At 41.8% G+C, this 12633-nt stretch overlaps 1 protein-coding gene across 1 annotated transcript in view; it reads left to right on the top strand.

Annotated features, from left to right (window-relative positions):
• The window catches only part of WDR19 (WD repeat domain 19), a 3663919-nt gene that overhangs the window by 492746 nt on the left and 3158540 nt on the right, over positions 1-12633 (top strand). The window contains exons 7-8 of the mRNA XM_044062937.1: positions 7553-7633; positions 7940-8052. Of these exons, the coding sequence (XP_043918872.1) occupies positions 7553-7633; positions 7940-8052 (194 nt within the window). The remainder of the gene's footprint in view (positions 1-7552; positions 7634-7939; positions 8053-12633) is intronic.

Below are 12633 nucleotides of genomic sequence, written 5' to 3'. Positions count from 1 at the left end.
GGGTTAATGGGAAAGTCAGTCCAAGGCACATGGTCTCCTCCTGATGCAAGTGCTCGCATCAATGTTCTAGAAAAGAGAGGTCTTCTCTCCAGGTGGACAACATATTAATTGTTTGGTACCTTTATGTCAAGAAGCGATGAGTGCAGCAGTTGGTGATATGTATTTGCTTTCTGTAGCATTGTATATACCATGAAGATCAGTGCTCAGGCAAATAGGTTGAGTATATCTGTACTTCTGCTTCATGAGTTGTCTCTCAACAAGACAGTGGTGGAACACATTTTTTATCAATATTGCCAGCCATGCTACAATCTTTTTGCCTGTCTCCACAAAAAAAAGTGCAGCAGGTTCTTTGCCCTAATACCCCCAGAGAGGGGGAGTCACCGAAGAATGCTCTGATTCACATTTGGTCCCCCTGTCTTCTCTATGCCTTTAACACTGCTCCTCTAATTTAAAAGTTCTTGCAGAAAGCATTGGAGAGGCAGTTCTCTGTCATCTTCATTGCCCCTCTCTGGTCTTGACAGGTTTGGTTTCTTTTTTTCTGGTTTCATTTTGGTACACCTCCCCTGGATGCTGGATCCCATTCCAGGCCTTATCTCTCACCCATCCAGAATGCCTCACCCAGGCATTCAGACCCTCAAGTTAACCATTTGATTTCTCCATTTTCAGTGATGGTTAGTGAGTCCAGGCTGTCTTCCCCAGTAATTCACATTCTTACATCTTCCCTAAGGCCATCTATCAGGAAATTTTACAAAAGTAAGTTGGAAAAGATTTTCTATTTGGGCCTCCCAAAGGAATATAGATCACTTTTGGCGTCTCTCTCTCTCTGTAGTCTTAGACTTTTTAGCATCTGTTTTCATGCAGGAGCCAGTCATTTTATGATTAAGGTCCAGTTAGAAGCTACATACTTCAGATTGTCATGTTTGAGAGTATCAGGATACCTTAGCTTCTCTTAGATTAGCCAAAGCTTTCCTGAGGGCTACCTTCTTTCTTAGGCCCTCCCTTAGGGCCCCTACTCCTCCTTAGCATATGACCATTTTGCTTCAAACCTTAACCCAGCCTTTGAACCTGCTGCCAGGGTGGACATCAAATTTTTAACTTCTAAAACAATTTTTCTAGTGGCAATAACTTCAGCAATGAAATTATTGTAACTGCAGGCCTTGTCCTGCAAACCTTCTTGTGTATTTTTCCACAACTGTAAGGTATCTCTGCCAACCAGTCCATCTTTTGTCCATAAGATAGCTACTGAGACCTCACTGAACCAATGCATCAGTCTTACGGTTTTCTTTCCAAATTTCTCCAGTAAAGGAGAATATATGCTTCAAATTTTGGATGTATACCGCCAAGTTTGTTTCTACCTCCATCATACAAAGTCCTTCAGGAAGATAGATCAACTATTTGTCTCCTTTTCTAAAGCTAAGATAGGCCAAGGATTTTCAAAAGTATCTTTAGCTAGTTGGCCATCCAGCTGCATCTCCCTCATGTTTATACATAGAGAGAGGCTTGACAGTGCGGCTTAACCGTGCATGGATCAGTCAAAGCTCTTTCAACTAGGTCTGTCTCAACCTCCTCTGCCTTCTTTCCTAGGACTCAATTGATGATGTTTGTGCAGCTACCACTTAGAATGCTCACACATGTATTTCTCATTATATACTGGATTTGTCATTTAATTTAGCTGTCCTCTTAATCATCCTTCTATGAGACCACCTCAAGAGCTAATTAGCTGGGGAATCTGTCTCATCCATTGGGGAATGGACATCAGTGTGTTTTGCTTTGTTATGGGGTTGCAGGCAACCTTGATCTGAGGTAATGTTGGGGATGGGGGATTTAGGGTAAGGGAAGGAGCCTCAACAATGCATCATAAAGTCTAGAGCGGCTAATGTCTGATCTAAGGTCAGATCCAAAGACCCATCCTTTCAGGAAGGACTGAAGCAGACAACACATCTGTTGTTATGGTAAGTACATAGCTTTCATTTTTCTCCTTTAGAACCTCATGGCCACTAGTGGCCTGGCAGCATGTGTGGAAGGGGACACAGGCTTTATAAGACTGTCCTGCTGGATGCATCCCTTATATAGCTAAAGGTTACTGCATCAGTGATTTAATCCAACATCTGTTATAGGCTCATAGGTTCATAGGTTCATACTAGGCTATCTGCCCTAGGGCATTTATAAGCCTAGCCAGAATGTGTTTGGCTTTCACCACCAATTTTAGATTTATTTTGCTATGCCCTTTTTCGAGGTTAGTATGCTGTGCCTCTGTCTAACAGTGACACAGAAGTGATACCCGGGGTAAACCTACGATCTCCCATCCACTCATCATGATTCCTCTTGAAGAGAGTCAATGAGGGACTCTGCCTAACCTGGACTGGGATTTTATTTCAGAGTGAAGGGAGCCTCTGGGTTATGAATCTGTCCCTCCAGCATGTCCTATTTATTTCAGTGTTGAGGTTCAAGTCTCTCGAGCGCGTAGCTAGATGGGATTTGGATTTTCTGAGGTGCAGCATGTCCATTAATTCCGGGATGGACATGGCTTTATACATCAGGCACAGATCGCCTCTGAACAGGCAGTATGCCACTGAGTAGAGCTGGAGTTTCTTTAACCGGGCAGCATATGGCATCTGTTTGAGCCCTTTGATCCTCTTGGTGAGGTACTTTTGGGGTCTTTCCAGTTGCTGCACGTGTCTGGTAAGGTACATTCCAAAAGGGGCATTGTACTCAATTATGGGCCTGATGAGGGATGAGTAAAGAGGCACGATAACCTCCCCTGATCTAGATGTGAATCCCTTCATGATTAGGTGGGCTATATAAAATGTTTTTCTAACCACTTTGGCCACGTGGTTGTCAAATGAGAGATTGCTATCAACTTGGGTCCCCAGGTCCCTAATTACTTCTTCTATACTTAATGGATTACCACCTATGTGGTAATTTGTGGGCACTTTGATTTTGCCAAAGGGGATGACTATACACTTTTTGGCATTTAGCTTGAGGCCATGTCTCTGGCACCAGTTGTCTGTTTCTATGAGGCCCTTTTGGAAGATGCTTGTGTTGGCTGGAGAGTCTATTATGGCGCCCAGTTTGCAGTCATCTGCGAACTTGGTCAGCCACAGTCCTTCCGTGTTGGCCTGTACCTCCGAGAAATATATACCGAACAAGAGAGGTCCCAGGACTGAGCCTTGTGGGACACCACTTGTAACTGGTTTGGAGTCTGACATGGCTCCAGCAATTCTAACCATGTGGGTTCTGTCCTTGAGCCAGTTTGCAATCCATCTAGTGACATAGGGGTTTATATTTAAGCTGGTGAGCTTATCTATAATGCCCGAGTGGGGTATTGTATCAAGGCTTTTGCGAGGTCCAGGAAGGCTGTGTGGACCACCTTCCCTTTGTCAATGGCCTTGATGACTGTTTCAAAGAAATCAACCAGGTTTAAGAGGCAGGATCTGCCCTTAACAAAGCCGAACTGGGTAGGATCCAGTGTTTGTAGGTCCCCAATATCTTTATTTATGAGGTCCATGATGATCCTTTCCATAGCTTTGCAGACCAAGCTAGTCAGGCTTATGGGGCGATAGTTTCCAGGATCCGTTGAGGCACCACCTTTATGGAGAGGGACCACTGTTGCTGTACGCCACTCTTTGGGCACATATCCTGTAGTAAGGCTGAGATTGAACAGTAGTTTTATGTTTGGGTTTAGCTCTTCTTGGAGTTCATGTAGGACGCAGCCCGGGACACCATCTGGTCCCATTGATGCTGTGTTTTTTGATTTTGGAGAGGTCGGCTCTTACCTGAGCATCTGAGATGTCAGGGGGGGCAGCACTCTGCTGGGATAGATATTTGCCCTTTTGGTGGGAGGGGAGAAGTTTGCGCTGAACCTGTCAGCTATGATGTTGGCAATGTCTGTGGGTTCGGTGTATTTTTTGTCATTTTGGACTAATTCTGAGCATATCTGGGAATTACCACCCAGGTTCCTAACATAACTAAAGAAAGCCTTGTGATTATCCTTAGTGTCCTGTGCAATTTTTCTCTCAAAGCTGGCCTTAGACAATTTTATGTGTGCCCGTAGTTTTTTGCTAATACTGATCAGTGATGCCTTCCCTTTTTGGGATTTTGCTCTATCATTTAGTAGCTTCCTCCTTCTATTGTATAGTTTGTTTATGGCTGGGGTCCACCAGACAGGACGTCTGCCTTTGGAGGATTGGGTCTTGGTTTTATTTGGGATCGCATGATCCATGCGTTCCTGAAGGTGTTCATAGAATGCATTTATAAAGGATTCTGCGGTCTGGGCCGTATTTTCCACAGGCCCAGGCTTTGAAGGATTCCACCTCAGTTTTGAGGAGTGTGTAATTTGCTTTAGAGAAGTTTTTCACTGTGGTTTTCTGGGCAGGGGGTGGGGTCGGGATGTGAATATCCAGTGAGATTAGTTTATGGTCTGATCTTACCAGTGAGGGATACACTTCTGGTCTGGAGCATAGAGTCCCCATGTTGGTGATGATCAGGTCCAGTATGTTTTCCCCTCTTGTGGGAGTGGTAACAAGTTGTTCCATAGCATTTGAGTTTATAAATTCTAGGAACCTTTGGGCTAGGGTGTTGAGCTAGAGTAATGCTCCCAGTCTATGTTTGGGTAGTTGAAGTCGCCCAATATAATGGTGTTTGGAGAGACCTTCATATTTTCCAGTGTTCTCAGGAAGGCCGAGTGGGGTTCCTGGGTTTGGGAGGGTGGTCTGTAGCAAGCTATAAACTGGAAGGCAGTTTTACCCACTGTTAGTTGCACATGGATAGTCTCTGATGCTTCATGCTTTGCCACCAACCTGGAGGTGTGGGTATCTTTGATGAATATCGATACTCCCTCCTTTTGTGGTTCGGTCCAAGTTTTGGGGCGAAAAGCATGGTATGAGATATAACCTGGTAGTGCTGGGGTGCTCTCGGAGCCCTGAACCAGGTTTCTGTTACTGCACAGATATCGATGTTCTCCATGCTAAGGAGAGTTTCAACGTGCATCTTGAGGTTTAGACTTCTGGCGTTGAGTAGCATTACTCTTAGTTTCTTATCCCTTGTGATACCTATGGAGGTGGGTTTGTCTTTTGAGCCTTGCCTAAAAAGGCACTATGGGGTAGCAAGAGCCTTTGCCAATATCCAAAGCCCAGGGGTGACAGGTGCAAGCCATCCCTAGCGAAGCATCGTGGCTTGTCGAGCATATCATCCCAAGCTGACGGGCATTGGATCCCCTTTGAATGACACCAGTACTTAAGCCAATTGTTGAAATTGATCATCTTGTCTTCATATTGTGGCATCATTCTTGGTGAGGGTAAGATGCTACTCAAGGTCAGGGTCATACCGGCCTGGGCTACATGCTCAGAGAGCTCCTTTATGTCTCTTTTCATGTAGTACAGGGAGGTACGTCTCAGGTCATTCACACCAGCATGGACAATGACCGAGTCAAATTTGTACTTGCCTTGGAATGACCTGAGTGCTTGTGTTATGTGGCGTATCCTAGCGCCCGACCGGCTGCTCACCGTGACCCTCTCCTTGTTCAGCCTGGTGAGCGGGACGTCAGTGTGCCTGACGATAGAGTCACCTATTACAAGTGTATCAGGTGTGTTGTTTAGTCTTAAGGGCTGTGACTGTTTGGCACACTGGCTTTGTGAGATATGTGTTGCACGTGTTTTGTTTTGGGGTAGCGGCTGCTTGGGTGTCTGCTTTGGAGGTCTCTGCTGCTTCGGCAGATCTTTATTTAGAGCCTCCGAGTATGTTTTTGTATGATTATGTGTTTGGTTTGCTGTCATGGTAGGTCTATGTGAGACTGGAATTGTAGTGAGTGTGGTTTCCTTCTCCTCCTGACTGGTTATGCCAGTACTGAGTTGAGAGAGCTTAGCCTCCAGTTTGGCTATATGGTTGCATCTCTCACATGTGTTGGAATTTGTTGGGAGGAGGAGAGGGTTGTCTGTGTACATGAGGCAGTTGTAACATTGCCTCAAGATTCCCAGATTCACCAGCTGGACCGAGAGGAGATTGACAACTGACCTTTGGACATGCTAGAATAATATTGGGAATTCCTTAATAATTGAAAACCAGGGCCAGTGGGGAGTGAGGGTGTAGTGCTTTTAATTTTTAGTGCTGACTTATATAATTGCTTTAGTGAGCAAGTGCCAGGTAACTTAAGTGCAATGTGTTACAGGTAACTTAAATGCAAAAACGACAAACAGTAACTTTCTTTCAAGTGAAACAAGGAAATAAGTACAGTAAGCAATGCAGATATCACTAGTGATCCACAGAAGCACTGAGAAGCCGCTTATTAGGTGGAATTAGCGTTCCAGGGAAATAACAAGCAAACAAACAACAAGCATATAAACAAAGCTAGATTCAGCAGGCCTGGATCTAGTCTATGCTACAGTAAACAAGGTGTACCAATTTCAGTAGGATACAGTTCAAATATTCAGGCATGGAAAGTGCACTTGTACAACTGCACTTTTCTTTCTTTCTAAGTGAGAACTATTTGTGGCTTGATTTTTAGTGCCTGCAAGGCTAACCAAATTTGGTTAGAACATTTCAGATTTATGGCCTCAGCCACATAAATGTGTCCTTTTACTGGATATTTTTTCTTTGTAGCTGTCATTGTAAAATGAACAATCAGTGAGTGAGTAAAGATGTGATAAATGTTTGAACTAACATATAGTGAGACTTTAATGTGGTACCTCCATTGTAGTTGAAACAATTTGACCTTTAGGACATCAAGTTCATTCACCTATAGCCAGCTGCACTGTTTCTGTGTGGCTAAATCCTGTATCTGTTTCAGTTATAGTATAGCACACACAACATTTCTCAAATGCATTTTGGTGTCATCCTCTGTCACATTTTCTTTTCATCCTCTTAGTTCTGTAGCTTATCTAACCTTGGCAGTTTTGTGCATATTTATCTTAACTTCTTGAGTATCATGCAGAAATAAATAGGTAAGTAGAACGAACATCTAATATCAGTTGGTCTGCAAGCACCACATATATTTTTTTACAAAGGTGGTGTGACATTCTTCATCCAAAAGTCCGTAATGTGCAAGATGTACTAGTTTTGAAAGCTGACATTACTTCTGCAGGTATAGTAAGTGCTGTGACATTTTAGAAGCATTGATTGGAGGGATTTCTGCTCCTAGAACAGAGAGGTATAAATCAAAGGCCTTGTTTTAATCTGGATAGTGTTGATGGTAGCTATGAGATGAAAGAAAAACAACCAAAGAACATTAATAAAAAATAAGCTACATTTTGTTTATCCAGTATTCTCCTTTTGCTAATTTTGTTAATTGATTTTGTAATTTTGTATGTATGAACTGATAAGCATTCTAGCTGCAGTATCTAATTATTTCTTGTATTGGTCTGCCATTCTAAGCACTCTGTTCAAACTAATTAAAAATGCATTGTGCATAAAGAAGTACTTCATAAATGGTTACTTATTTGTCTTCACTAAAGTTATAGTTTTCAGACCAAAAACATAAGCTGATAGCCGTATAGTTCTCAACTTTAACTATTATTTTGTAAATTTTATTTTATATTTGTATTTATTGTTTAAACAGACAATGGTGAGGGCAGAGCCCAGTGACATACAATTCTCTGTTATGAAGACTGATGAGAGAGCATCACAGGGTGAATGCACAGTAAGTAGAAATTAAAATTCACATTGAATACTGATTTCATTAATATTTTTAAGTAATAGATGAGCCATTTAAATTTAGTACATGTCAGGGCAGGTTTACAACTGCAGTTCTAAGAGTGCCAGAATGTTTAATCTTAATAGTAAAACATGAATGTCCCCTTGGTAATCAGTTTGTAATCATAAGAAAGGAGATATTTTAGTGTATTGTAATAACGTCTGAGATTTGATATGTACTAATTGTAGATATGAAGAAAGTATTCAAAAAGATGCCTCTGTGGAGAAAAGTTAAACTCTTGTTTGTTTTTAGGTAAGTGTTCTGGTTGGCAAGAAGACCTTGTTTCTCTTTAATCTCAGTGATCCAGATAACCCTGTTGAGCTTGCTTTCCAACAGCAGTATGGCAACATTGTTTCTTACAAATGGTAAGTTATTTTAGTCATGCATATGTTTTACCTTTATGTTGTTTTCTAACTGACTTTGCCCTGTCAGATGTTTTATTTTATTTATCCTTTGTTGACTGGTTTAGTCCCATTATGCCAGTGGTCTCCTTTCAATGGAAACCTGAGGTGGCAGTCAGTGACTGGGAGAAATTTGGCAAGGACACTTGAGAACTTCAATGTAGCAAACAACTCAGGAACACCACAAAGAAGTTTATTCAGTAAATATAAGCTTTTACACAACATTGCTTCCTCAGATATACTAAAAAGTTTGAGTGTATGGGCAGCAACTTTTAAATTCATTCACTCTAGACATCACATGACCAAAATCAATCAGTGACAGCAATGGTTACCTAACCTATCTAAATCTTAAAAGACAATGTTAAAAAAAAAAACTTTTAAAAATACAGTTTTAACAGTAAACATCAATTTAATGGTGCCAGATTTTAAAACGGGTTTCAAACTGCGCATTCAGTTCAATCCTGGAGGGCTGTCAGCTCAGAAATCTCCTAATTTATACTCTTTTTTTTTCACCCTGTCCACAGAAATTCATCCTCAACCCTTATTCTAACAGATACTAGCTCTAATACACTAAACTTAAAAGTATGCTTGCTGTCAACTTGTATACAAACCAATTGTTTCAGTATGTCTACTCATATCAAACAGGTTCTCATATTACAGTCCTTCAGTTTTTTATTGCTTTTACCAATATAGAAAGAGATGCATTTTAGACAGCTCGCTAAATTCACAATATTCTTTGTTTCACACTTTGCAGATACATTCAGATTAAATATTTTCCCAGTATTTGGATGCACAAATGACCTATCACTACTAATATATTCACAAAATGAAAAACTAAAATATGGTCTAGTACCTTTCTTACCTGTCATGACTTTTTTTTCTTTGTTCTTTAAAGCATAACATATCTCTTGAGCAGCGGTTATTTTTCATATAATTATAATCTTTCTTCTAGTTTATCTTTTTAAAAAAATCTGATTTCTTATAAATCTACTTCAGATTCATTTTTATATATCGTTAGTCCCTTAGCCTCCCCTCTTTCGTATTGTTGTACTACTTGATATACTGTCCTTAGTATATTTTTTTCTCTCTGATTTTCTGCATATACTGTAGTTCTCAAATACCATTGTTGGTATTTCTTCATTTCCACTATTCTTTCTTCTTTAAAAAAAGTTTTCTTCTGTTTAAATTTTGGTAGAGTGTGTGAAGTGCAGACACAAAATTCCGTTTTCAGATGCCAGCACACTTCGTGTGTACTGGTTGGGTCCACTCCACCTGCAGGAAAACTGTGTTATGCTTTCAACCCAAGAGCTCTGGTTGAACACAAGAACAAGTTGATTCTCAAGGGGTTACTTTCTTCTTCCTTTAGTGAGGCATTAACTGGAACTTCTCCCTCCACAAGCACTTCTTCAGCACCTTCTAGATATTCAAGCAAGTCTAAGAAGAGACCTTTATCAGATCCAAGAACTTCCTCAGATCCTAAGACAAAAAACCTAAGTCATCTGATCCGACTTCAACCTCAGATCTTAAATTGAGAAAGCAAGACTCCTCAGATTCGACCTCATTCTCTGATCCAGAACCTAAAATGACCAAAGATACGTCAGATCAGAGTACTTCGGATCCAACACAGAAATCATTGGATTTGATACCTGACATTCCCTGTCTCCCAAGGACAAGATATTTTCCATCAGTTGACCCAGTCCCTTCTATGGTCCCTTCCCCTTTTTTAGAGAGACCAAAGTCCCTATCAGTGGTTTCCACTCGCTCTTCCACGTGCTGTATGGAAGAAGACATGGAAAGGTCAGTGAGAAAGATTCTCTTGGCACAGAGCATATTAAGCTTCATGTCAGCTCCTACCCCTCTGGTTCAGGAGAGCCGACTTTCCACTACTTCCCCTTTACAAGTTCCTTCTTCAACCCTCCCCCTTGGTTTTGGAGTTTTCAGATCTGAGTCTTCTGGGTCCATCAGCATTGGATCTGAGAATTACTTTATCCTCTGATTTGAAGCTTGATCTGAGCGCTTCAGTTCCATCTGATCTGGAGAGCTCTCTGTGCTGGGGCTACCCTGTTAGGTCCAGGGTGTCACAGTCAACTCCGAAGTTTCCATAGATATCTCTGTGTCACTGGGCCTTGGCACAGGTTAGTTTGGCTCTGACTTCAGCCTTGGTGGAGTTCAGAAGGCTTGCCCTTACAGATCCGGGGTCCTCTTCTTCTCTTTCTTTGAAGCCATGGAGAGAACCTTGTCTGCTTCCATGATAAAGATGGTTCCCTTCCCCTTGGATACTCAGTCTTCAGTCTTGCCATCTCTTAGTCCGGAGTCTCGCCTATCTTCTCCACAGGGACAACTGGTACCAAAACCCCAGGCTTCCTATCAGGGTGTTCCCTCTCTTCTGATACCTCCACATAATATCCCACTGAGGGAGTCCCGAAGAAGAGAACATGCAAGAGGAAGCATTTAGACTCCCTGGAGGAGCCAGTCACAGAAGATACAGAGTTTGATGAAGGTGAAGAGTCTCCATGGTCACCTTCTGAAGATGGGAGGGATAGATTCCTGTCCCAGAGACTTCCCATACTTTGGAACAAACTACCTATCTATATCAAACAAAGCTCCTCATTAGCAGCATTCATGAAAAATCTTGATGATTGGATGCGAAATAGGAAATTCACCCCGGGGATCACCTCTGTGGCTTTGCGAGACAGGGGCACAGGAAAATAATTATCTTAGGTGGTGAAAGTCAAGGTACCTTTTTGGCTAGGCTTATATAGGCCCTAGGGCCAATAGCCTAGGACCTACCTATGAACCTATGTCCAGTTTGGAGACATCCTTGAAATCCTGAAACAGAGATGTGGCTGGAAGTCCTGGAACCCTTCATCTGAGGAGTCTGTATTCCTGGAAGTGATCGGTACTGGCCTGTCTACCTTCTGGGTGACTCCGCCACTGATCACCTCACAGATCTGATTTCTTGGCAGCTGTGGAAGGCCTTGGACACCATTAAGCGAATCCCCTGGAGACCAGATAAAATTTTGATAGCACCAAAGGACAAGGAGTTTTGGACTAAAGGTATGCCTGTAGATGCCATGGTCATGGCGGTGGCCACAAAAATGGAACTCTCCGAAGAAAGTTCCATTGTCCATCTACCGAACAAGGAGTCTTGGATGATGGACAGGTTTGGGAAGCTTCTCTATGCTTCAGCGACCTTTGCCTTAAGGTCTCTGAACTGTTTAGCACATTTCTTCAGGTTACAGAATTAAGGAACTGTCTGACACCCTTTTGGGATCCTTTTTTGATGAGGTGCAGGTGTCTGTTACTTCTCAGTTGGCTACCCTGCAATCGATATCCAATTCCTCCATGAGGTTAATTTCGCATGTGGCTGAAGGAACCTCAAGGGCATCAGGTTCAAGTGTTTCCATAAGGAGGTATGCCTGGATGTGCTTATGTGATTTTGCAGAGGCCTTCATGTCTTCATTTGTCAGTGCTTCCTTTGACAAAACATTGTTGTTTGGCCCCAAAGTTAAAGACACTTTATCCAGGTGTGAAAAGGATGGAGAGACCCTGTCTGCTGTGGATGGATGTTTTTCCACGCCTCAAAGACCCTTCTCCAGGAATCAATGAGATTTGGGAAAAATATGGTTCATGAAGTCTCAGTGTCCTTTCCAGGACACACGTGGAGGAGATTCCCACAGAGGTAAAGGGGGGAACTCATTTTTTATATATTTTTCCCCTAACAGATTTGTTTGTTTTTCAATTGAATTGTACAGGTTATAGTTCACATTAAAGGTGGGAAACGTTTTGAAATGATTTCTTGTGGTCTCATTTTTTATATCACTAACACCTGGTATTTTAACAGGGATGTGCACATTTTTTATATCCACTGTAAATGGTGGGGATGAATTTCTGCAGACAGAGAGAAAAGAGTATAATTTGATTTGCAGATTTTGAGCTGATTGTCGTCTAGGATTGAATGGAATGTGCACTTTGAAACCTGTTTTAAAATCTAGAGACATAAAATAGATGTTTTGTTGTTCAAACTGTATTTTTTAAAAGTTTAACATTGTTTAAGATTTAACTGTTATGTAATTGTTGTTGTCATTGGTTGATTTTGGTCATGTGATACCTAGACTGTAATCTATTTAAAAGCTGCTGCTCTTACACTCAAACCTTTGAGTATATCTGAGGGAAGCACTGTTGTGCGAAAGCTTATATTTATTGACTAAACTTCTTGGTGTTGGTGTCCTTGAGCCATGCTACATTGATTTAATATGATTGTGCTCGGCCTTTACCCATTTTGAGCTACCTGACTTGTTTGGATTTGGCCACTGGAGATCTTCCTGTAGTCTTTTCGAAAAGTGCCATGAGCTCTTTTGCATCCAACCTTGCTACCACCAACTCAGGCAGATGGGGCCCTGGTTTGACATCTCACACAAAGGATGGAATGCTCAGGAGTATAGCAGCCTGTTGTGCTGCACTACAGAGACAGTATTAGAAAATAAATTCAGCTGTCTAGTGTGGGAATAGAATCCGCAGCCTTCTGATCTAGATTATATCCTG

The sequence above is a fragment of the Protopterus annectens genome, chromosome 2.part1 (genome assembly GCF_019279795.1).
Source record: "Protopterus annectens isolate FY-2018-M chromosome 2.part1, PAN1.0, whole genome shotgun sequence".
NCBI lineage: Eukaryota > Metazoa > Chordata > Ceratodontiformes > Protopteridae > Protopterus > Protopterus annectens.
Note: the sequence above shows the minus strand (reverse complement) of the source record. Positions and strands in the feature narration are given on the sequence as shown.